General features: G+C 50.2%; 1 protein-coding gene and 1 long non-coding RNA gene across 6 annotated transcripts in view; one reads left to right on the plus strand and one right to left on the minus strand.

Moving 5' to 3' along the window:
* Positions 1 to 16,195, minus strand: part of SFSWAP (splicing factor SWAP) — a 69,566-nt gene extending 53,371 nt beyond the window's left edge. The window contains exons 1-7 of one of the 2 annotated variants that reach the window (XM_040464149.1): positions 15,834 to 16,195; positions 13,078 to 13,247; positions 12,367 to 12,498; positions 8,142 to 8,227; positions 2,717 to 2,942; positions 1,479 to 1,591; positions 906 to 1,038 (exon numbers count right to left, since the gene is read on the minus strand). In XM_040464149.1, coding sequence (XP_040320083.1) covers positions 906 to 1,038; positions 1,479 to 1,591; positions 2,717 to 2,942; positions 8,142 to 8,227; positions 12,367 to 12,498; positions 13,078 to 13,247; positions 15,834 to 16,051 — 1,078 coding nt within the window. In that variant the 5' untranslated portion in view covers positions 16,052 to 16,195. Of the gene's footprint in view, positions 1 to 905; positions 1,039 to 1,478; positions 1,592 to 2,716; positions 2,943 to 8,141; positions 8,228 to 12,366; positions 12,499 to 13,077; positions 13,580 to 15,833 lie in introns of those variants that run through there. The other variant, XM_040464151.1, reaches the window with a different exon arrangement.
* Positions 16,196 to 16,439: 244 nt separating this feature from the next.
* Positions 16,440 to 25,288, plus strand: LOC121022714 (uncharacterized). 4 transcript variants are annotated; one of them, XR_005787070.1, is made up of 3 exons: positions 16,440 to 16,466; positions 20,002 to 20,174; positions 24,732 to 25,288. It is a non-coding gene; the product is annotated as an uncharacterized LOC121022714 (long non-coding RNA). The 4 variants fall into 4 exon arrangements; XR_005787069.1 differs by lacking the exon at positions 16,440 to 16,466 and adding an exon at positions 16,820 to 17,768; XR_005787067.1 differs by lacking the exon at positions 16,440 to 16,466 and having other exon boundaries at positions 18,660 to 20,174; positions 24,732 to 24,896; positions 24,992 to 25,288.
* The last annotated feature ends 546 nt before the right edge of the window (positions 25,289 to 25,834 follow it).

Here is a 25,834-nt window from a genome sequence, read left to right on the forward strand (position 1 = left end):
CCCACGTTCATGCTCTGTCTCTCTGTCTCAAAAATAAATAAACGTTAAAAAAAAAAAATTAAAAAAAAAAAAAAAAGAAAGAAAGAGAATTAATCTCCTGCTGATTTTCCAGACTCTGACGGGGCAGGCTTTGCGGACGGCCCCTCACGTCAGACCTGCAGGTAAAGAATGAGCAGACAGATCCCTGCAGCTGAGGGCTCTTCTCTCGTTCAGGGTTTAACTGCTGGGTACAGAAATCTTAGAAAGATCTGTTAATGAGACCGAGGTCAAATACTTTCAAATAATTCCTTGAATAGAAACTCAAGATTTGCCCTCCATTAATAACCTGTAGGTAATTAAACAGACAAAGAGCTAGCACACAGCCAGGAGAGGCAGGAGCTGCAACTAACTATCTCTAAGGGGCACGGCAGACAGTCTCGAGCTGTGTCTGTTCTGGGAAAGCCACCGCGGCAGACAGGACCGCGAGGCCCCGACACGCACTGCCCTGTGCTTCCTAACGGAACTCTGACTTTGGTCGGGGCTGCGACAGGTCAGACTCCAGCCCCCGCCGCGGGCCGGGGCGACCGGGCGAGACCACCCCGTCTGTGAGGGCTGAAGGGAGATGCCAGGCGCGGCTTCCGGGGAGGTCTCTGAAGAAGGACAAAGTCACCAGGCACCTGCTTTCCGCCCCTGCCCGTGTCCTTCACCCTCCCGGATACAGAGCTGATGCTGGACGCGGAGCGGCCATCTGTCAACATTAGGTGACAGGCAAAGGGATGAGGCTGCGGGCTAAAGAGGGCCGAGCGTGCAGGCCCGGGGCCCCGCGCCCCTCACGGCACCCGGGCCGGCCCCGCGCCCCCGTCTCGCGCCCGCGGGGTGAGCTCTGCAGCAGGCTGCAGGCCGGAGGCGCCCAGCGAGGTACTCACAGTCAGCGGTGTACTCCACCTGGGAGGGCTGCGCGGCGCCGTCTGCCGTGGGGGGCGCGGGGGCGGGACCGTCGGCCTGGGCTTTCCGGACCAGCGCGGCAAGGGGGTGATCCGGGTCCACCACCTTCAAGGGCTGCAGACAGAGAGGATGCACATCACACCATTTCCTGTGTTTTGAGTCACACGGAACTTCTTCCGAGGCCGAGCGGGCTCAAGTAGCCGCAGAACACGGCATATCGGAACACAGCGTCTGGGCTTCAGGACGCCCCGGCCCGCGCACACCAGGGGCAGGCTGGGGCCGAGCTCTCCGTGTAGCTGGCCGCGAGTCCCAGGGGGATGGGTCAAGGAAAGACGCTCCGATCCTCCCCAAGACCACTCGGGAAAGGAGGGCGGGTGGATGGGCAGAACGAAACCACTAGCGGCACGAGTGGGAGCACCGAGCAAAACACGAAAATGCAAACTATACCTCGATGAGGATAAAGTAAGATACAAAAGAAACGCGAGCTTGACGAGCTCCCAAAACTAAGTGAGCGGAAGTTTTGTTACGGCATAAAAAAAACAGAAGATGGACACCTTCATCAGCTCCTCCAGGCGGTTACACTTCTTGGAAGCAAAGAGAGACGGGTGCAAGTAACTCCCGTCTTCCTCGTCGTCGTCATCGTCGTTGTCAGAGCTGACCCCCGACTCTGCAGAGCAAAAGCAGATTTCAAGATCCTGCTGTACGGTGAGACAAGGTACAAATAAGTGACGTGAAAACTAAGAAGCGGGGGCACCTGGGTGGCTCAGTCGGTAAGGCGTCCAACTCTGGATCTCGACTCAAGTCATGATCTCACGGTTTGTGAGTTCAAGCCTCGCATCAGGCTCTGCACGGAGCGTGGAGCCTGCCTGGGATTCTCTCTCTCTCCCCGTCTCTCTGCACCCCCCCGAAAATAAATGTTACACAAAACAAAACAACCCTCAGAAGCAGACAAAGGCAGGGCTACACGTAGTCGTTTCTTGGTTCTCTGCCCCCAAACACCTGTGATAAGTACCCCTGGAGCAGGACGCCGGGCAGAAAAAAAGGAGCACGCCCTCGGCCCCGCTGGCAACATCCCTCCAGCGTTTACTGGAGTCTGGGGCCCAAGCATTTTAATTTTCTAGAAAAAAGGTAGAATCTTGATGAAAGGGAAACGACAGCCGTAAGCAAGATTCATGCAGCTGCTCTTGAAAATCATGTTCCAGCCGAAGAGAAAAAAATTCAACGGCTAACACACACGCCGTCGTCCCGCATATTATTCGCAACGGTTAACTGGCCTTTGTAGTAAGAATCCCAAATCTAGGTAGTTAATGAAAACAACAGCTGGAGGTAGAGATGAGTAAAAAAACGGTAACAAAGTAACCTTTCATCTTTGCGCGCGTAACCTAACCTCAGCCCCTAAGCCCCACGTGCACGTGGACCGCTAGAACGCGCTCTAGAAGCAGGGGACTGTTTTCTCCAGGAAATGTTAAGCAGGCAAAATGAGAAAGAACGTTTCCAACCCAGGTGATGATGTTCTGATAGCATCGATGTTTAATTATAGTTCACTTCTCTGCGGGAACGCTAAGAATCTAATACGCTCTCAAGACTCAGTCAAGAAGAGCTGGGCACCACCCTCCGGGGGCATGAGCAGGTGTAACGACCACGCCGTGCTGGGGGGGGGGGGGGTGCTGCACAAACACTCTGGGCAGCTGAGGTGCAGGCCGCAGCCACCCCTCCGCACAAGGGCCGCTTTCCCCTCCCAGAGGCCGCCCCGCACAGGCCCCGCGTCCACGCACGACCGAGTCTCACATACTCTTTTTCTCCTCGTTTCTGTTTTCTGCCAGCACTGTGTAGCGCCCCTCTTTCATGGCTTTCTGGATGAATTTGTAGTAGGGGTTGAGGTAGTGATCAAAGCGCAGAAAGTCAAACTGAGAGTTCCGGGCCTGCTTGGCTTTCAGCATTATCTCAAATTGTGCTCCCTGTTTGCACACAAAATTGGCTGTGCGCTCGATGATAGCATGCATTTTGGCTGTTGGTGGCTATGAAAAAACACACACATTCACGTTATAAATTTTTCCTCTTTTCCGCTGGCCCCATGACTTAAAACACAGAACTAACCCCAGTTTTTCCGTTGACGATGGGAAAGAAGAAACACTGCGGCTGGAGAGCCCGGCCCCCGTTTGCACGACACGCGGTCTGCTTCTGGATTCTGCAGCATTCTACGGGGAGAAGACTCGACTCACAGGCCAAGGCAGGCCATGCCAGCGGCCGCAGAACGGACCCGAGGCAATCTTTTTTCACACCAAGTCACCGTGCTTCCATGTTATCAGGGGCTGTGGACCCTCAGAAGTGGTATACGGATTACGCACACAGGCATCTTTCTAGGGAGGGGGGACCCGTTCACCCACTTTGTCGGGAGTCTAGGGATCACCCCTCTTTCCTTCTTAGCTAGGACTAGTTTTTATGGCTCGGGAAGCAGCCTTTTCGAAGACACGGGGAAGGCCGCCTGCTCTCACCTGCTCCCGCACCCTAGACCTCTCCTCACCACGTGGGTGTGGTCCGGCCCCAACAGGGAGGCTCTCACCCACGGGAACAGAGCGGAACAGAGCGAGTGCTCCTGCCTCCAGGAGGGGTTACTACCAGGATCAGACCGTGCCGCCGGTCTCCTGGGTTTCCTGCTCCTGCCCGCGCTGCCGCTAAGTTACTTCTACCGCATGGCGCTTGGCACTCCCCACCCACAACCAGAGCTGTCAGACCAGATGCTGGAAACCATACTCCACACTCCGAAAATACTTGTAATGACAAGGAAGAGGTTAACACTTGGAAATTGCATGCAAATAAAGCGGGAAACTATTCATTAAAGATGGGCGGCGAAGTATTCAAGATGCTTGTTGTAATTTCCGAACCACATCCTTCATAAAATACAAATGCCTTAATTCCCAGATTAATTCCTGAATAAAGTCCTTCACACTTAAATAGAGTAAGTACCTACAATTAAGGTTATTTACCGACTCCAAAATAACCCAGATTCCATGTCAAAGGCCCACTGTGCCTGAAGTACGGATCCTGAGGCAAATGTTCAATGGCTCTGGCTAACAGGAAGATTAATCTTTGAGACCGTGTTCCACACACACATCAATCATTAATGATGACTTTAGGATAATGACCTTTAAAGGAAACTATGATCCACCCCCTCCACGGAGAGGTATTCTCTGCTGACCAAACTAACCCGCCGGTTTAAGATTTCTTAAAAATAGGCCCATTTATGATACAACGTCACGGCATTTAAAAAGATAGTGGTCACAGGGGCGCCTGGGTGGCTCAGTTGGATAAGCGTCCAACTCTTGATTTCGGCTCAGGTCACGATCTCGTAACTCCTGAGTGGGAGCCCCGCACTGGGATCTGCGCGGACAGTGACACGCCAACTGGGGATTCTGTCTCTCTCTGCCCCTTCCCTGCTCATGCTCTCTCTCTCTCTCTCTCTCTCTCTCTCTCTCTCTCTCAGAAATAAACAAAAAGATAGCGCTTACAAAGCAAAGTCATTACTACAGAAAAACGAAGCACATTACGAACATACTTCCAGACTTACTACCAGAGCAAGTGGATGAGACCCCAACACCTGGTTTGGAAACATTCTTTGCTGTCACATAAGTTTTACATAAATCCTGTTCCATTTAATACCACGATCGTCTCCACTATAAACTGGGATCTCAAGGACGTATATAAACGCGTGTGTCATAAAGACTGATAAGGGGAGAAATGCTTGTCCTATTTAAAGGGGGAAACCTCTGGTTGAAGGAAGGGACTGGGCCCAAGAAGGTGGGCTGACACGTCCCCACTCCTCCTGAATCACACTGACACAGACGCGGCTCTAACACCTGCGGGCAGACACTGGGCAGTGGGGGAATCGTACGCGTGGTGCGAAAGCCCACATCAGTGTAAGGTTTGCTAAGAGCTTTGGAAAATGCTGCTGCAGTGCGGGGCCGGGACCTCAGGGAACAGAGGTGAGGGCCCCCGGGAGCAGCTAGGCTGGCCCCCTCCTCCTGTACGATCAGGGGAGGAAAAATGAAATACCCACTTCACTCACAGCCCGAAATACACATCACATCGGATGACATTTCAATTGCAAAAACAAAACGTTAGACACAACAGTAGCAAACATAGCAAAATATTTTTAAAATCTTAGGGTTGGGAAGGGACTTCCAAAAACAAGATTCAAAATGCTGACGTCACAATGGAATATAGTGACACGTACGACTTCATAAATATGTTCATTCTGCGAGAGGCATCAGCAGCACACGCGCACGGCACACATCGGATGTGCTCAGCGGCGCGGAAAGTCCCTGCCAGTCCCAAGAAAAAGGCAAGAACTCTTTGGGAATGCAGAAATAAGTCACATTGCTTTTTGCTCCCACTCCCATCCCGTGGCGACAAAGGCCCTGAATTAGGATGAAAATAACAGTCTAATGCGAACCATGGATCCAGCCGGACTCAGCGGCTCAGAGTTACTCTCTCACACTCTAAACCTCAACGTCTCTCCCGTGCAAACGGGCTGCCTCAGAGCTACTGGCACCACGACGACGGGGCGAGAACACAAGCAAAGCACCGGGTACGCGGCACGCAGCCAGTGAACGGTAAGCACGCGCTGTCCCTAACCCAGAGATGCAAATGCACACGTGACGGCAATCGCACACCGAATCCTTCCCTGCTCGTCCTCTGGTTTACCAAGTGCGCCCCGACGAGCGCGTCTCCCGGGGCCCACGGGGCAGCACCGCCAGCCCCCGCGGCTGACCGCAGTGACACGTGACCCTGTGCACCGCAGCGTCCTGGGGGCTGGGGGACACTCCCTCCGCCCTCCCGGTGGTGCTCCGGGTGTGGGCAGGACTCGGGAGGTGACCAAGACGGGCAGGCAGGTCCCTGAGAAGGGGACACGGGGCCGAAAGCACACGCTGGGACAAGTGATGCCAGGCTACACACTCGGGGAGAAACAGGTCCTTGCTTCCCCTGCGACCCGAGAAAACGTGCCCAACCACCGGGAGAAGCGAACACAACGCTGTGGGGTCACTCGGGGGCGGCGGTCTAGAGGCCCAGCAGGAGGTGGAGCCAGGACGGCTGCCGGGCTTCGACCGAGGACAGAACCGGCGGCCAGCACCCGCGGCGGCCCATCTGGAGCAAAGGCCAGCATGCACCTCCCGGAGCGCCGTGCCTTCTAACTACTCCTCACTCTTCACGCAAACCCCGTGGAGCCTGGACTCATTAGGCTCTAATCCAAAAGCCTGGTTTAAACGTCAAGAATCCCCCAGGGCGCCCGCTTTCTTTACCGAGCGAGGGCGACCCCCGCCCACGGAGACAGCAATCCCCTCTCTGCGTACGAGCCGGCGATCCCGGCATTAATCCCCGACACAGGCCACCTCTGTCTGCTCCGCTCGCCCGCTAATGGGGACATCACCGTGTGAAGCGTGTACGAGCCACTGCCCCCAAATCACAAGTGCTCCCAAGAGCGACACCAGCACAAAGGAAGACAGCGCTGCCTCCAGCGCCCCGACGGGCACTCAACGGCTTCCACACAATCCAACCATCTCCCGCTCCAGGGGCTGCGCCGTAACAATATCACAAGGACTCTTTAAGGGGAACACAGCAAATGACTATCTGCTCTCCAGCGGGCAGCGACTATTCTTAGCTCCAGCAGACCATTCAACAGCTCAGTGAAGCTTAGGCTGGCCCAGGATATACAACCGTTACGTATTTTAATAGGAAGTGAACAACGCGATAAAATCTATCACGCTTCTGTGTTTATATCTGCATGAAAGTTTAAAAATAATCTTTCACGTAAAAATAAATAAAATTCCACATAGTCAACCTTAAATAAAAGCTTTTAGCATTACATACAGGTAAGGGAGCAACCCATTTTTAATGGGTCTCTCGTGTAGAATAGAGAGCATGTTCCAGAACAAGAATACAACCCATAACAATACACAGAAAACGTATTAATACAAGTCCTAGGATATCAGATGTTCAGAGGACATTTGCAGCTTTAGCTACAACAAACTGGTAAGTGCTGGAAACGGGGAGGCAGACATAAGTAGCAACTGCATTCAGCAAAACCCAAAAGCACGTGGCTTGTACGTGAAAGAAGGCAGCAAAAGGCAGGGTGAGCGCACACAGAGGACGGATGGGGTGGGGGCAGGGCTGCTCTGTGTCCCGGGCCATCATCGCCCAGAAACGAGCGACCAGGGCAGCAAACACAGGCCGAGTGTGGAGAGGATGAGACCCTCACGGGCAGCTTCAGCGCCCGCTGTCCACCCGGAGGCTCAGAAGAACACAGGGCACGAGCAAGAATCCAGAACACCTGCATCCGCAGCCCTAGTGACCCAGTAGGAAGACGTCACAGAAAAGCCACACTGAGCGCCAATATCGCTCCCGAGCACGCACACACAGCAGAAATACTCCCAACGTCCCTACTGAACACACAAAAATCCCATCGAGCACGGGGACTGGGGGTGTGAGTCCCTGCCTGCCATGTGCACGGCCACGTCCTTCCCTCTTCCTCGCCTGTGAGAGGGGGACGGGAACAGGAGGTATGGCTCAGGGTCCTCGGCCTCACGATACGGCAGATCAAGCAGCCGGAGCACGCCAGGACCGCAGGCGACCGACCCTCAGTGACACCCGTCACAACTCAGCCCGAACTGGACAGGCTCGAGCTGAAGCTGCTGTGCGAGGCGAGCGTGAATCAGACTCCACTCCGCCGGCTCTAGCTGCAGAGTGCCAGGGCAGCCCGGAGGTGCCCCAGGGCCCTGATCACAGGGGACAGGAGGCCTGGCTGCAAGAGCACCCAGGACACCTAAGGTAAAGGCCTACAACTCAAGGGCCCACAAAAGCCACCCCAGCAAAACCCGGGACCAGGCACCTTCACTGAAAGCCGGGCCGCCTTGAGCGAGACTGTTTTTATGTGTGAATGTGGCTAACAGCCTACTCACCGCCAACCGCGCCGCTCAACCCCATGGCCTCTGACCCAGTTCCTCGAGCCCCTGATGCGCTGGTCTAGCCATTCTGCTGGGACTCCTCCCTCTCTCTTTAGAGGAAAGTGGGGCGGGGGGCGCGGGCTTCCTCCATTAACTCACAAATAGTTTGAAGGCCTTAAAACCTAGCCGTCACGACCACGAGTGGGGGCTCGCACAAGCAGTGCCTCCTGACTCACAGGGATCACGATGGACGGTGCTGTGAAGTGGAAAACATACCAGCTCCACGTCAGGCGGCACATTCAACCCCACGGGGGCGACGAAAGGCTCCTCGTTTTCCTCTATGTTTTCAGCCTCGTTTTTCTCTGCGTCAGAAGAAAACGTAAAGTTCAGACCAACCATCAGGAAGAAGGCACACAATGGAGGGAGAGCCGGGAGGGGCGTTACCTGGCTCTCTGCCTCCTATCATTACCTCTGGAAACCCTTTCCCATCTACCCTCCCACCCTCGCAGGCGCCCCCGCCACCAGGGGCCCTGCTTACCAAGGCACTCCGTCCGCTGCCAGCTCCCCCTCCCCAGCTCTGGGATCTGTGTGTAGGTGGCGCTGCTGAGCCCCCGCTCCAAGCGAGCCCCCCTCCGAGCGGTTTCTGTAGGACCCCAGGGGGGCAGGCACAGCACGGGTGCTCAATTCCAACAGGACCGGATGGTTTCACCGAGTTGTACAGGCCTTCAGTGCAGCTGCCAAGGCTTCTCCACCCAAGCCAACAACCTCCTACCGCAAATAATCAGCTCGTTTGGCACACACACCTGTCTGCCGTGTGGGAGGCGAGGCACTCACCGCACGCTGCAACTTTCTGAACAAGGTACCTACGTGCCTTAGTCACTCAGGGCATCGCCCACCAAGAGGTTTAATGACGTGTACAAAAACATAGTAGAAAACTTACAAAAGCCGACATTGCAAGGGACTCTGATACCTAGGGTTTTCTCTCAAAAACTGACATCAAATAAACATGAATCTTCATCAAAACAAGTGTTTTCACCATGTATAATGAAGTTTCTTGACAAGATGAACAATTTCAAAGGTTTTCCACCAAACCTAATTCTTCTGCAAGGCCAAGGAGGGATTTCAAGCAGGTTTCACTGTACCTAAAAATGCTGATGCAATGTAAGCAGATTATAAATTCCATTAAGAATTATTTAACGCTCTCCACTTGTTTTGTGCCTACCTATCCTGTTCTCTCCTAAGAACCGGAGATTCACTAGGGCCTAGAGACTTCCTCTGGTCAGCAACCCCAGCGTCCAGTAACCAAATGACAGTGCAACTGGGGGACCCCAGAGACACTGGTTTGCAACATGTCAAGAAGCGACTTTAAATCTCAGTCTCTTTGGGCATGGGGCCAAAGGCGTGTGTATAAAATTGCAATTTCTACTGTAGCTCCCTAAAATGACAGAATGATGGAAATTTCACCTCTTAAGTAGGCTTTCCTTAGTGTGATGCCGCACACAAAACAAAGGCACCGGACTCCAAAGAGCTGTTGGGGACAGGTGGGTTACACAGAGCTCTGTCTGAACACATATCTTACTTCACAGAAAATGGCTTTAGCAGCACAGAATAAAAAACCAACGCGATACTCGGATTCAAATGATCTTTTTTCATAAAAAAAGATACTGAATAATGATAAAAAATTGTGAGAATCTGCAGGACACGAACCAGGCCGAAGACAATTTGCTGCGGAAGGAGGAGGGGCTGACACACAGACACAAAGGCACCACAAAGCCTGTTAGCAGCACAGAGCCTAAAATGTTCAAAAATGCCAGGACGAGAGTAACAGTGAAAATCAAGGAATGTTCAGACACATTGAGGGTGCTGGAAAACGAAAATAAAACAAAATGAAACAAAAACACCCTTTTTAATAATGCAACACTGAAGTGAAACTTTGTTGTTAGTGGCATTGGGCAACAAACTGAGTTCTAGTGTGTGTGTGTGTGTGTGTGTGTGTGTGTGTGTGTGCGCGCGTGCAGGTACACATGCCTGCGTGCGTGTGTGTTTAATACATATGGCATTTTACTGGCGTCTGGGTGGCTCAGTTGTTAAGGAACTGACTTCAGCTCAGGTCACAATCTCCCAGTTCATGGGTTCGAGCCCCATGTCAGGCTCTGTGCTGACAGCTCACAGCCTGGAGCCTGCTTGGGATTCTCTGTTTCCCTCTCTCTGCCCCTCCCCGGCTCATGCTCGGTCTCCTAACAATAAATAAATTTTGGGGCACCTGCGTGGCTCAGTTGGTTAAGCATCCAACTTCAGCTCGGGTCATGATCTCACAGTTCGTGGGTTCGAGCCCCGTGTCGGGCTCTGTGCTGACAGCTCAGAGCCTGGAGCCTGCTTCAGATTCTGTGTCTGTCTCTCTCTCTCTCAAAAATAAACATTAAAAATTTTTTAAAAAGATAAAAATACATAAATAAATGTTAAAAAAATACACGTGGCATTTTATCTGTATTAACATAAGTTAAACTCAGAAAGTCAAGCTGTAAGTTTCACATGGGCCCAACTTTCCTTAAAAAAGTTAATCACCATATAAAGCAAAGTCCTGAAAATATGATTATAAGAAAAAAAAAGTATGTAATACTAAAGAGAACTTTCTGTTAAAGAGAAAGCATACTAAAACTTCAAAGAGAAACAAAGTCACGTTGAAAGTCTTAAAACTCAGTAATTATAACAAAGTTTAATTTCACAGAGACAATATTCTAACCCCTGTAACAGGGACTGGCAACTTCCTGAATGTCAGACAGTAAGCATTTCTGGCTGTAGACGGTTTCTAGGTGAACTACTCAACTCTGCTGTTGAGGCCGCACAGACACTATCAACCAATGAGCTGTGTGCCAATGAAACTTCATTTACAAAAACCCACCAACGGGGGTAGTCTGCTGATCTCTAATCCAGAGCATTAAGAAATTACCATTACGGATTTTTCCAGTATTATGGATTTGTCACTTGATCTCGCGAAAGCCATTTGACCTTCATAAATTTCGATTCTTCACTTACATACTTGGTTCGGAAAGAAGACAATGTAACCTCAGCCATCCAGAACCCTGACATAGGTAACTTGCTCCGGATAAAGGAAGGAATGAGAGTGTTCACCGCTTAGACCTGCCAGAATGCACCGTAACTTCTGAAGGTATGGAATACCTTAACAGAGTCTGACTCAACACAGTTCCCATGACAGTGGAAAAGTCTCTCCAGAAGCAGGTAGAACAGAGTCGCACTACAACAGAGACTGTGTTGCTGCCCACAGACTCATGAGCAGGACAAGGGGAAGGTCAACAAGGGTGGATCTGGGTGAGTCTGCCCTGCATCGTGCTGTCCCGTCAAGGAGACCCCCCGCCCCCAGTGAAGGGGCAGGAGAACCCAGCACAGACGCACCGCGCGCAGGGCAGACCACGTTTCAACGTTAAACTGCTGTAACCACTTCATACTCGTTGGGGGGTTTGTAACTTAAAGAGAAACAAATAACAGACTGTTAACTCTAAAACGAAATCCCTGTATGACGTGATTCTAGTTTATTACTGTAAACATTTGAATAGGTTTCTAAAGTTATGGTTCTCCTTCTCTGTAATATTTTTATCAATTTTTTTTTTAAAGTAGGCTCCACACCCAGTGTGGGGCTCCAACTCACAACCCCAAGATCAAGTGTCGCATGTTCTACCAACTGAGCCATCCAGGGGCCCCCTAAAGTTCTCCTTCCCTCTAAACAGAATATCCTGAATACGGTGATCAAGCCCCAAAGTTCCTGGTTAGTGTTACTGTCACTGATAATTAACAGGTGATTACCATACGAGGCCAAATGACTCAGGGCTGACAGAAGTGACAAAGGACATTTGTGTCTGTAGTACAGGAGTCCCGAGTGTTTAGCGGCACTTTTTTTTTTTATATTCAAAGTTCCCAGCATTAATCCAGAAAAGCAGGATTTTAAAATCTTCAATTTTACATAAATATTACTGTAAAACCCCAAGCTAAGTGGATATTGCGGGTCCTACTGAGCCTACCTTGTGCTCTTTCACGTTTGGGGGGAAGTGACTCCACAGGCGTCCTTCTACTGGAACTTGTCATTATTTTGGTGGGGGGGGGTCGGTCATGGCGGGGGGGGGGTTGTGAAGCAGGTTCACGTGAAGGTCATGAGCGCTTGTCCTTCTAACGCCCCGAGAACGAATCCCTACGAATGTCAGCGCACTCGTGACCGGCTCAGAAACGAAGGATCCAGGCTGAGCAAGTGCCAGTCACCCGAGTCAGAGAGAAGTGAGCAAAAAGGCAACGAGATCCAACGCGGACGAGTCTGGACGCACTTTCCACCGCCCCGGACACTCACTGTCTAGCTCCTCGCTCGGTTTCACCCTAAGACAGAGCCCCACGGTGCCTGGCGTCACCGCGATGGCCCAACTGCCTGGCCGTGACCGCTCCGCGGGCCATGCGCCACCACCGGCGTGCCACCGGGCCAGCCCTCTCCTCTCACCTCTCTGTTTGGAAGGCTCCTCCTCCTCTGTGGGTTCCGACGGGTCGTAGTAATCACTGCCGTAAGTGAACCCCACTGCGTTGTAGCTCCCGTCCTCGGCCAGTGCCTCACTCAACCGCTTGTATTCTTCCTCTTGAACAAAAACGAGAGTTTTGTTAACAAGGGCGGAAATTTACGGAGAAAAAGTTTACACGTTTCTAAAGTTGCAGCTGTCAGTAAAGCATACGACACGCTTTTGTCAACCTCTTTTTGAGGCAAAAACGTTTTGAGAAATTCACGCTTCGTATCGATCAATATGTACTTTTGCCAGTACACGTTTACCACAGACAGCAGGATACGCGTCTTTTGTGGAAAGTTTCTTCCTGCTGAGAAATTTGGGGAGTAAGAACCGTATTAAAGATTAAGGCAGAGACAAGAACATCAATTTTAGTTTATACGATACTGTTAAAGAAGAACAATTAAAGAGTTTGGTTTTTGTTTTTTCAAATCCCAGTCTGCCCTCAAAAGCTGGGAAAATTCTTTGTGGCTCTATATATAAACTATCCTGAGGTCCTCTCAGAACGCAAAGACTCCTGTTTTTCCAATCCACTGGGTACTGTCAAGATAATATCAGAAAGAGTGAGTATAAAAAAATGAATGGGAGTAAATTTTAAACACTTAAAAAATTTTTTAAAGTGTGTTGCTTTGAAGTAAGTTTGTCCTGAGCAGTACCTTGCCTCGCCTCCGCCTCAAGCAAGTCCGTATGCAAGGCTAAATACCTCTCCTCATCACACACGGCATCTATTCGTGCCTCCTCTTCAGAGAGCTGGTAGTCACGGTTCCACGTGGAGTACTCAGCATCGTACTCAGAAAGGTCATGCAGGTGACCGCGCCCATCGTATCTGTAATATGAACAAGCTGGTCAACGGAAAGAAGGTAACGTCGAGATGGGTGTGTGTGCGACGTTTCACACATGTATACTTACCGATTAAAACAGAGAAATAAAAATATGGAAACAAACATAAAAAATCCTCTCGGGTTTATATTTAATTTGGCTAATCACATCTCACCTACTTTTAAACTCAAGTTATCTTAACAAAGTCTAAATTCCTTGGTATAATATGATAAAACTTATAATTAAGGTAAACGATCCTTTAATAGCATAAAGGGTATCCACGTCACTGGCAGAGCTTACCGTTTATGGTTCGGTCAACCATTCAATGCCATTTGCCAAAAAAAAAAAAAAAAAAAAAAAAAAAAAATTTTCTGGAAAGTCAAATATCATAGCTTACATTCACACAAACCGAATACATAAATACCTATCCGTAAGAACCCAACGGTCGAAATTTCCTCGCTTCTTTCTGCTAGTCCCGAACTCTCAGGAGAGATCTTCACCAAAGAAACTTGCGTCCATTGGAGGTAAAATCTTGGCTAGGCTCGCCCCCTAGCCACTTGGCTGAGGAAATAAGTGCTGGGTTATGTGATAGAGAGACACACATACATAGGAACAGTGACATATACATGCAGTTTAAGGAGGTTCACCGGAAACAGAGCAAAACTACGAGAAGGTGTGGCTTATTCTCTTCTAAACTTTATTCCCCGAGGAAACAACGTACGTGAAGACACATCCGTGTTTACTTTCATGGACCAACAGGCGCTTTGGCCAAATTAGGAATAAGAGCACTTTCTGCTATATTTTTAACATAATAATTCAGTGAAGCTGCTGTCGACATGCAACATCAAAGGGTAAGAGAGCCAGAAACACTCAGATTTAGAGTTGCAAAAAAATAGAGGCACACACAAAAGTCTGCCTAATTTTTTAACGCTGACTTTTGTAATGAGGACCAAAAGGTACTTAAAAAAACAGAACAAAAAAGACATTTATAAGAAAAAGGCCAAAATTCCAGAGTAGCCAAGTTATTGCATTTTATTAAATTGCAAAATTATTTTTACTTTGATGTAAACCTCCTTAACTTACAAATGTAGATCATCATTTGAAACTATTACACATGTACATGTGTGGCGTTTGCTCCCCGTTCACGGAAGGCCTAACTCCAGTCACGTACAGAACGATAAGGAAAACTGCCTAAAGAGCTCAGACTTCACCGTTGACCAAATTTTCATAACAAATAGCACAAGTAACGCTTTGGAAAAGCAAGCTGCCTGACAGCTCAGGCAACCTCGTTCAATAGAAACTACGGTTTAAAGGCACAACGTGTTTGAAGAGGGCGAGGCGTCCCGTCCGGACCGATCCGGCAGCCCTCCCTTCAAGAGTCACTGTTGCCTAGATCTAACTCCAAACGGAAATGTCAGGGGTGGAAAAAGGCCTATTTGGTCATTAATGTGTCCATTTTTTGGCCAGCGCACAGGTCATCCCTACAGTCACGTTCCAGGGCTTTGTAGAATCCAGCTTTAATCAAACGACGGGCTTCCTTCACTCGGAGAGACTATTCCACAGTTAAATGGCTGGTCATCCTTAGCTTTTCAGTCCGGGCCCCAGAAGCAGAGTTGCCAAACCGGCAAAAAACAAAACAAAACAAAACAAAACAAAAAAACCAAACCAACAAAAACCCAAAGAAGGAGAAGGAAAGAGAGGGGGACTGAAAACATGGGGGGGAGAGGGGAGCAAACGGCCTACACCATGTAATGCCATCCTTTTCAAATCAAACATCTTTAGACGTCCCCGACCCCAGTACCCCTCTGCCCAAAGTGGCTGAACACCCTCCGGGGAGATTACCTAAAGCAGGTTTGATTTGAAAAGAAACACATCTATATCCCAGTTCCGCCCTTCGGTTTTAAGAGACCGTGAAACCAGCCCTAAGAACACTACCTCTAGGAGCAAAGCCAGTGTCTGCACGAAGTCAACTGGCTTCCAACTGATTGGCAACTTCACCCTCTGGTCTGAATCACTCAAACCAGTTCAGATTATCACGGGTGGGGGAGGGGGGAGGCCGATGGAGTCAAATGTCACGCCGGCAAAATACGGGCGCTCCACGGAGGGCGCCGGGGGCTTACGAGGTTCGAGGCGCACTCTGGGGGCCCGAGAAGTTTTCTAACCGCGCGGCCTCAGTGTGCGGCGTTTCGGGGTGTCCTCCCACCACACGGAGCTGTGGGAGCGCCGCGCGTAGGGAGGCAGCGCACGACCCCAAGGCAACGCGGGTCGGGGGAGGCCAAGGCACCGGCAGCTTCCACCTCGTGGAGTGGCCAACTGGAACCAGTGACAGGGGTGAGGGGTCGCGAGGGGCTGCAGGAGCAGAGACGATCCCTCCGGCGACAGACACGGCATGCCAACTCCAGCCAGTGCCTTAGGGCAGGTTTCACCGTCCCCCTCCCTCTAAAACCAGGGGGATGTAAGGACAGAGGAGGGGGTCCCCCGGATCCCCGCTGGCTCCACAAAACCCTCTTTAGTCCTGGCCATCAAGTCAACATCAGACGAAATCAAGCGGGCGAGGGAAGGGGAGGACCGACGGGTGGGGGGAGGAACCGACCTGTCGATGAGGATCTTGTGGTCCCCCATCCAGGGGATGAGGTGCTGTCCCTGTTCCTGGGCCAGGGCCCTCTCATCATCCCGGAACAGCTTGCAGGCATAGCCGAAGACCAGCAGCTCCACTCGGTTCCCCCCACCGCCGGCACCTCCGGGTCCGGCCTCCTCCTTCGCGCCGCTTTTCCTCTCCGTTTTGGCACGGCCTCCGCTCGCGCCGTACATGACAGCGTCCCCGGCGTCCAGGCTGGTCCTCTTCTGCGCCGCGCGGATGTCCCCAATGCCTCCGCCTGGCCTACCCCCTCAGTCAAAAGCGCCGCATCCCGGGCCCAAACTCGACACCGCCGCCATAGCGGGCAACAAAATGGTGGAAGCGCAACTTCCGGCGACGGGCAGCCCTACTTCCGGCGAGCAGCTTCCGCAGATTCGCTACCCCTCGGAGCCGTTTGAACCGCTAGAAAGTATTTTGGCTTTAGCCTTTTGCATTCGGAGGCGTCGCCACGGTGGGAGCTGATGTGGTCAGAGGACAGTGCATGTTTAGCGTTAGTTTTCTCAAACAATTGTCCAGAGCAGTGGCGAAAGCGCGGCGCCGGATTGCGCGCTACCTGCATCAGGCCGGCGGGCGCTGGGCGGAAGGAGGGTGGGTGCTGCGCAGGTCGAGTGCGCGGCGCGGCGGGGCGGCCCCTCCCCGCGTCTGTGCGAGGTCTCCCGGCCGCTGCGACCGCGGCAGGGGTCTGGGGGGTCGGGAGCCGGGGGGATTCGGGGCCCGGGGAACGGGGGGATTCTGAGACTGTGGAGCTCTTGAGGCGAAGGGCTGGGGGCCGGGGAGCTGGGGGCCCAGGGCCTGGGAGATTGGGGGCTAGGGCCTGGGGGAGGGGGGAGGTGCGGGGAGCTCCGGGGTCAAGGGCCTGGAGGGGGGGGGGGGTGCGGGGAGCTCGGGGGTCAAGGGCCTGGGGGCCCCAGGCAGCTCGGGGCCCAGGCCTGGGGGTCCGGGGGCAGGGGGAGTCTGAAGAAGGGCCTGGGCCAGGTCCTGTCCATGGCGATCGCTTCACCTTTCTGAGGTTCTGGTCACTTCTCGGTCCTGGAGACCCGGACCCTCACTCATCCCGCCTCCTTCGGAAGGTGCCCTCAGCGGATACCACAGGGCTTAGTAGGCCGTGAAGCCCCTCGCAGTAACCGGATTTTGTGTGGACTCGTGTGGGAGAAAAGTGGTCGGGGTTGGTGGAGGGAGCCTGCTTCTCGGAGACCAGCCACCTGGATGCGGGGTGGCCGCTGAGGAACTAACTCCGGGGCCTCGGTTTTACCACCTGTGCTTTCATTAGGAGAGTGGCTCCTGGTGCACCTTAGACTGTCAGCGGCTGCCGTGCAGAAGCGTTGCCTTGGGGCCCAGAGCCCTCTCTGCACTGGGGCTGATGCTGGCAGTGACGTGGACGTTCTTCTCCCGCACCCGCATCTCTTCTGCACAAACCAGTGACAAGTCTTTCTGCTAGTAACGTTGACATAGCGCATCCAAACCTTAATAGGGTTTTAAAAATTAAGCCACAAGCAGTTCCCACCTCAGGGCCTTTGCCCTTGTGATATCTTTGGGGGTGTCACTCTTCTTGCTTTTTATGTGGCAGCCTCCCCATCCAGGGCTCAGTTCTGTCCCGTTCTCAGCCGGGCTGTAGGTGTCCCCGCTAGAGTGTCTCGCGCTGCTCGGTCCTGCCGATCTGCCTTTGGGGTGCCCACACCACCACCCCCCATTACCTCCTGTATGCAGCACCCACCCCCTCCCCCGTTAGCTTCAGGAAAGCTGAGGTTTGTGGGTTCACCTAGGCATCCCCACGGCCTGGGGTAGCACCCGCACGCAGTAGAATGAACGTGAGCGAGCCATCATTCTATCTGGCTCCACAGGGTGCCCTGCTGCCACTGAGGGGGGCCTACCATGGCTCTCAGTTATTTGGTAAGTCCCACCTGGTTGGTCCAGGCAAGTGCTGGGACTCGGGGACTCTGGGTTTGCTTTGAGCTTTCCCTTGGGTTCAGAGAGCAGAGGAAAGCCCAATGCTCCTAGCCAAACTCCACTCCTCCTTTTACCTCAAGAGGATTCTGGAAGAACGTCCAGACCCTGTGCAGATGGCTTTCTCAGCCTGGCATGGGATTTCGAAGGCCTGGGTTGCATTCCTAACTGTAATGTCAGTTCCAGTGGAATTTGGAGTTAGTCTTGTTCTCTCTCTGAGCCTCTCTTTTCTATAAAATGGGGGCAGGACAGTACTCTGTCCTTCAAAAGACTGCTGGAGATCTTAGGACTGATGCTCCAGGATGTCTGTTTGGCCCCAAGTGTGTTTTCAAACGCAAGCACTGAAGCCTGTGTGCCGGGGGGGGGGGGGGGGGGGGGGGCAGGTGTTGAACGGGCTCCCTGGTTTTTGAACGGTGGATTGCCGTGCAGTCTGCTGCTGCTCGTGAAATCGGCTTAGGGGTTCCTAACCAGCACGAACGCATGAAGAGAAGATCTTGAGGTTGTTTCTTTGCATTTCCAAATGAATCTTCGCATCAGCTTCCCCAGCTCTTCCCAGAAGCCTATGTCTGTTTACGTTGGGATTGCTGGGGAGAGTTGAGGCCTCTGCGGTATTTGCTTCTCCGGTTTACTAGGCAGAAATCTTTCAAAAAGTCTCAAAAGTTTTCTCGGTTTCTCCGCAAAGATCTTTTGCATGTTAGATTTATTCCTAGATTGGGGTGCCTGGGTGGTTCAGTCGGTTAAGCGTCCGACTTCAGCTCAGGTCATGATCTCACGGTTCACGGGTTGAAACCCCACGTCGGGCTCTGTGCTGACAGCTCGAGTCTGGAGCCTGCTTCTGGTTCTCTGTCTCACCCTCTCTGCCCCTCCCCCGCTTGTGCTCTGTCTCTGTCTCTCAATAATAAATAAATGTTAAAAAAATTAGATTTATTCCTGGATACTTCACTCCTTGATGCTGTTAGGCCCCTCACTTGCAAATTGTTTGTTGCTAGGAATACAGTTTTTAAAAGCCAATTTTGTGTTCGGCTGCCTTGCTCAGTTTCATTATTCTCCATGATTTACCTGTAGATCGGTTTGGATTTCTGACGTAGACGATCATGTGGTCTGTAAACGATGCCCACTTTCTTCTCAATCCTAGCGTGTTCTTCCTGGCCTTTGTTCCGTTCTTTATCTCTCTCCCCTCGTCCTGTGAGCTCCTCTACTCCAAGGCAGAACCCGCGAGCGCTGTGTCCCCTTGTCTGTTCCCGGTGTGCACAAAAGTTTTCCCGTCTCTACAACTGAGTGAGGTCCTCCAGGAGCAGGAGAGACAGGAGAGCGCTGGGTTTCAGGGAGATGCACTGAAGATCCTCTTACTAACAGAGAAGGTATTAGGTGGCCCAGCCAGCCACAACAGCTCCGTTTTACTTCATTCCTACTGAATGTGTCACCAGGTGGTAGGGGAAGACCTGTAAACACGTTATTACTGCAAAGGGGCATAGAATGTGTGAGCCTGAAAATGCTGTGTTTAAAAATAACAGCTCACCCTCGTTGAGCACTTTATCAGTCACGGTTCGATCGGGAACACAGAGGTGGTTCCGCAGAGGGAAGCTTCCTGCCTGAACAAATAATAATGGCCTAGGAAGAGCCGCAGACAGCTAGGCAAGGCAGCCCAGAGCCCCCACCACCCTCTGGGCTGGAGGAACAGGTCCCTGGTGGCGTCATCGCAGCCCGTTGGGGGCCAGAGCTGGAGGCTGGGACCGAAGGAGGGGCTCGGAGAGCTGGCCCCAGGAGGAAGCTGGAGACGACGCCAGAGATGCTTCCAAAACCGAGGACAGAAACACTCGGGCTTCCCTCCTCCCAGCCTCCGGTGCCCGGCCGATCCGAGGTGGGAGCCAGCAGCCCCGAGCCCGGAGACAACTTGCGGGAGGAGCCTTCTGGGACCCCGAGCAGAGGGCGACAATGGGTGTGGGGACACAGGCACCCCCGAGCACGCGTGTTGCCCACTTCGTCCTCAAGGCCCCGTGACAAAGAAGCCAGGTAGAGTAGAAGCTCAGGTAGAGTCACAGGCTAAGCCTGGCGTCACCAGACCAAGACAGTCACAGTTTTGGGTCTCCCAGTAATGGACTCTTACCAGTCAGTCAGGAGTCGCCCGGTGGGCACTAGTTACATGGTCTGACCGATGGAACCCTGCCGTCTCCTGAAGGAAAGTAACAGATGCGATGACCACCCTGCGTTTCCGTGTCGGGTGACTGCCTTGTTCCGGCCCCCTTCTGCCTGTGGGAGTCTGCGCATGGCTTCTTGGAGCCCGTCTGTCTGCTGGCTGGATGCCACCGATCCTGAATTATTGAAGAGAGGCAGAAGGATCTTTAAAATGTGGTCGGTTGAATTTTGTTTCTTTTTAAAAATTTTTTTATTTTTTAATTTATTTCTTTAATTTACATCCAAGTTAGTTAGCATATAGTGCGACAATGATTTCAGGAGCAGATTCCTTAATGCCCTTTACCCATTTAGCCCATGCCCTTCCCACCACCCTTCCAGTAAACCTCAGTTTGTTCTCCATATTTAAGAGTCTTCTGTTTTGTCCCCCTCCCTGTTTTTATATTATTTTTGTTTCCCTTCCCTTATGTTCATCACTTCTGTGTCTCGAAGTCCTCATGAGTGAAATCATATGATATTTGTCTTTCTCTGACTGACTAATTTCACTTAGCATAATACCCTCCAGTTCCATCCACGTAGTTGCAAATGGCAAGATTTCATTCTTTTTTATCGCCAAGGAATACTCCATTGTATCTGTATACCACATCTTCTTTATCCATTCATCCATCGATGGACATTTGGGCTCTTTCCATACTTTGGCTATTGTCGATAGTGTTGCTATAAATATTGGGGTGCATGTGCCCCTTCGAGTCAGCATTTTTGTATCCTTGGTTTAAATACCTAGTAGTGCAATTGCTGGGTCGTAGGGTAGTTCTATTTGTAACTTTTTGAGGAACCTCCATACTGTTTTCCAGAGTGGCTGCACCAGCTGGCATTCCCACCAACGATGCAAAAGAGATCCTCTCTGCATCCTTGCCGACATCTGTCTGAGTTAATGTTAGCCATTCTGACAGATGTGAGGTGCTACTTCATTGTGGTTTTGATTTGTATTTCCCTGATGATGAATGATGTTGAGCATTTTTTCATGTGTCGGTTGGCCATCTGGATGTCTTCCTTGGAGAAGTGTCTGTTCATGTCTTTTGCCCATTTCTTTACTGGATTATTTGTTTTTTGGGTGTTGAGTTTGATAAGTTCTTTATAGATTTTGGATACTAACCCTTTATCTGATATGTCATTTGCAAATATGTTTTCCATTCTGTCGGTTGCCCTTTGGTTTTGCTGATTGTTTCCTTTGCTGTGCAGAAGCTTTTTATCTTGATGAGGTCCCAGTAGTTCATTTTTGCTTTTGCTTTTGCACATCTTCCTCCGGAGACGTGTTGAGTAAGAAGTTGCTGCGGCAGAGGTGAAAGAGGTTTTTGCCTGGTTTCTCCTTGAGGATTTTGATGGCTTCCTGTCTTACATTGAGGTCTTCCAACCATTTTGAGTTTATTTTTGTGTATGGTGTAAGAAAGTGGTCCAGGTTCATTCTTCTGCATGTCGCTGACCAGTTTTCCCAGCACCACTTGGTGAAGAGACTGTCTTTATTCCATTGGATATTCTTTCCCGCTTTGTCAAAGATGAGTTGGCCATACATTTGTGGGTCCATTTCTGGGTCCTCTATTCTGTTCCATTGATCTGAGTGTCTCTTCTTGTGCCAGTACCATACTGTCTTGATGATGACAGCTTTGTAATACAGCTTGACGTCTGGGATTGTGATGCCTCCTGCTATGGTTTTCTTTTTCAAGATTGCTTTGGCTATTCAGGGTCTTTTCTGGTTCCATACACATTGTAGGATTGTTTGCTGTAGCTGTGTGAAGAATGCTGGTGTTATTTTGATAGGGATTGCATTGAATATGTAGATTTCTTTGGGTAGTATTGACATTTTAACAATATTTGTTCTTCCTATCCAGGAGCATGGAATATTTTTCCATTTTTTTGTGTCTTCTTCAATTTCTTTCATAAGCTTTCTATAGTTTTCAGTGTGTAGATTTTTCACCTCTTTGGTTAGATTTATTCCTAGGTATTTTATGGTTTTTGGTGCAACTGTAAATGGGATCGATTCCTTGATTTTTCTTTCTGTTGCTTCATTGTTGGTGTATAGGAATGCAATCATTTCCATCCAATGATTATAGGATGCATTGATTTTATATCCTGCCACTTTGCTGAATTCATGGATCAGTTCTAGCAGTTTTTTGGTGGAATCCTTTGGGTTTTCCATATAGAGTACCATGTCATCTATGAAGAGTGAAAGTTTGACCTCCTCCTGGCTGATTTGGATGCCTTTTATTTCTTTGTGTTGTCTGATTGCAGAGGCTAAGGCTTCCAATACTAGGTTGAATAACAGTGGCGAGAGTGAACATCCCTGTCTTGTTCCTGACTTTAGGGAGAAAGCTCTCAGTTTTTCCCCATTGAGGAAGATATTAGCACCAGGTCTTTCATATATGGCTTTTTTGATCTCAAGGTATGCTCCTTCTATCCCTACTTTCTTGAGGGTTTTTATCAAGAAAGGATGCTGTATTTTGTCAAATGCTTTCTCTGCATCTATTGAGAGGATCATGTGGTTCTTGTCCTTTCTTTTATTGATGTGATGAATCACATTGATTGTTTTGCGGATATTGAACCAGCCTTGCATACCAGGTATAAATCCCACTTGGTCGTGGTGAATAATTTTTTTAATATATTGTTGGAGCCGGTTGGCTAATACCTTGTTGAGGATTTTTGCCTCCATGTTCATCAGGGAAATTGGTCTGTAGTTCTCCTTTTTAGTGGGGTCTCTGTCTGGTTTTGGAATCAAGGTAATGCTGGCTTCATAGAAAGAGTTTGGAAGTTTTCCTTCCATTTCTGTTTTTTGAAACAGCTTCAAGAGAATAGGTGTTAACTCTTCCTTAAATGTTTGATAGAATTCCCCTGGAAAGCCGTGTGGCCCTGGACTCTTGTTTTTTGGGAGATTTTTTATTGCTAATTCTATTTCCTTACTGGTTATAGGTCCGGTCAAATTTTCTATTTCTTCCTGTTTCAGTTTTGGTAGTGTATATGTTTCTAGGAATTTGTCCATTTTTCCAGATTGCCCATTTTATTGTCATATAATTGCTCATAATATTCTCTTATTATTGGTTTTATTTCTGTGTTGGTTGTGATCTCCCCTCTTTCATTCTTGATTTTATTTATTTGGGTCCTTTCCTTTTTCTTTTTGATCAACTAGCTAGTGGTTTATCAATTTTGTTAATTCTTTCAAAAAACTAGCTTCTGGCTTCATTGATCTGTTCTACTGGGGTTTTGTTTGTTTGTTTGTTTGTTTTTTGGTTTCAAGAGCATTAATTTCTGCTCTAATCTTTATTATTTCCTGTCTTCTGCTGGTTTGGGGTTTTATTTGCTGGGTTTTTTTCCATCTTTTTAAAGTGTAAGGTTAGGTTGTGTATCTGAGACCTTTCTTCCTTCTTTAGGAAGGCCTGGATTGCTATGTACTTTCCTCTCGTGACCACCTTTGCTGTTTCCCAGAGGTTTGGGGCTGTGGTGTTATCATTTTCATTGACTTCCATATACTTTTTAATTTCCTCTCTAACTTCTTGGTTAGCCCATTCATTCTTTAGTAGGATGTTCTTTAGTCTCCAAGTATTTGTTACCTTTCCAGTTTTTTCTTGTGGTTGATTTTGAGTTTCATAGCATTCTGGTCTGAAAATACGCACGGTATGATCTTGATCTTTTTGTACTTACTTAGGGCTGATTTGTGTCCCAGTATGTCGTCTATTCTGGAGAACGTTCCATGTGCACTGGAGAAGAATGTATATTCTGCTGCTTTAGGATGAAATGTTCTGAATATATCTGTTAAGTCCATCTGCTCCAGTGTGTCATTCAAAGCCATTGTTTCCTTGTTGATTTTCTGATTAGATGATCTGTCCTTTGCTGTGAGTGGGGTGTTGAAGTCCCCTACTAGTATGGTATTATTATCAAGGAGTTTCTTTATGTTTGTGATTAATTGATTTACATATTTGTGTGCTTTCACATTTGGAGCATAAATGTTTACAATTGTTAGGTCTTCTTGGTGGATAGACCCCGAGTTTTGTTTCTTAACGGCCTCTTCCTGAAGAAGATGCTACTTGAACTAAGTCTCACAGAGATGTTCATCAGCCTGTCGTCCTGTCGGAGGCTGCAGATTGCTGGGGGCCTGCCCCGGGGCCTCTGCCTCTCCCCACACAGGCAGCTGTTCTACCCATGTCCTCTGTGCCCCTCTGTCTCTGGGAGGCTCATGCTGGGAGACAGACGTCTAAAACGCCTGTTCAAGGGGCACCTTGTTCGCTCAGTCGGTTAAGCGTCTGACTTTGGTTCAAGTCATGATCTCACGGTTCGTGAGTTCGAGCCCTGCGTCGGGCTCTGTTTGGACAGCTCAGAGCCTGGAGCCTGCTTTGGATTCTGTCTCCTCGCTCTCTGCCCCTCCCCTGCTCGTGCCCGTCTCTCTCTGTTTCTCTGTCTCTCTTTCTCCCTCAAAAATAAACATTAAAAAAAAATAAAAAGCCCCTTCAGTTGGAATGTTGCACAGGGAGGGGGATGTTTTCTCAAACTGGAGCCATGGACACCAGCTGGCCACCTGCCTCTGCCATTATGCCCATGGCATAGAGCATCTTGGTCGCAGTGTGGCTCAGGCTTCCTTCAAGCCAGTATTATAACAACCTGGTTTGAAGACGAAATGGGGCTGTGCCAAACACTGTAGCGTGTGCATCGGCTGGTGATGTCTTGTAAAGACAAAAGACCTGTCATGCACTTAGCCCTTAATAATCGGTTCTCCATCTTCCTCCCCAGGCTTCTCCCCTTGTGTTATTTTCAGAAGCTTTGAAAGCCCAGGAAGAGAAAGCACTCTTTCAACGTGCTTTCCCCGGACACCAAACCGAGAGATCTTATTTTTCCTTTCTCTCCACGAGCACCGTTTGCTGGGTCCAGAAACAACCACCAAAGTAAAACCCCAGAGTAAGCGGCACAGTGTCCCATTTCCCCCCTTTTCTGGCTGGTTTCATACGTGATCTATCCCTTCACCCAGGACCTCTCCTCTCTTTGAAATCTAGCTTTCCGGGTGAGAGGCTCCGAACCGTCATGGGGAAGCGTATTCTTTCCCACCGGTCGTTGCAAGCGCGAAACGGGCCCTTCCTGTGCCGGTAGCTGGACTGGGCAGGTGGCTCTGGTGCGGCTCAGCTGTGTTATTCCCGACGCTTCGGTCACCTTCACTTCCCAACTGTATGGATTCACTGTTTAAAAATATGAGACTATGGGGGCGCCTGGGTGGCTCAATCGATTAAGTGTCCGACTCAATTTCAGCTCAGGACATGATCTCACAGTTCGGGAGTTTGAGCCCCACGTCAGGCTCTGCGGAGCCTGCCCGGAATTCTCTCTCGGCTCCCCCCACCTCGCTCTCAAAATAAAGGAATGAACTAAAAAAATAAAAATATGAGACCCTGTATTTTACTCCTTACCAAATTGTTCCCGGGCATCGTTTCACTCACCGATGGGTGTTATATTCGGGCTGAGCTCTGGAGAATGAGTGATTCGTGAACCATCATCTCGGTGGAGCCATCGCGATACATTTGGGGTCAGCCCTCACCTGGGCCCGAGGTGCGCTGTGGGCCTTAAGGAGCAGGTGCGTGGTTACCGTCCATCCATGCCTGGTCACAGCTGCCCATATCTTCCGTTGTCTTGAATGCCCGCCACATCTTTCCTGTTAAACGTGCCAGTGCATCGGCACACACACCGTGAGCATGGCCTCGTGTGGCCAAAGGGACTTTGCAGACGTGGTTAAATTAAGGGTCTAGAGATGAGGAGGTCATCCTGGATTATCTGGGTGGGCTCAGTGTCCTTATGACAGAGAGGTAGGAGTGGCCAAGTCAGGGGAGAAGACTGTGGGAATAGGGACG

Source organism: Herpailurus yagouaroundi, unplaced genomic scaffold (genome assembly GCF_014898765.1).
Source record: "Herpailurus yagouaroundi ecotype Mexico unplaced genomic scaffold, PumYag 437, whole genome shotgun sequence".
Classification (NCBI taxonomy): Eukaryota; Metazoa; Chordata; class Mammalia; order Carnivora; family Felidae; genus Herpailurus; species Herpailurus yagouaroundi.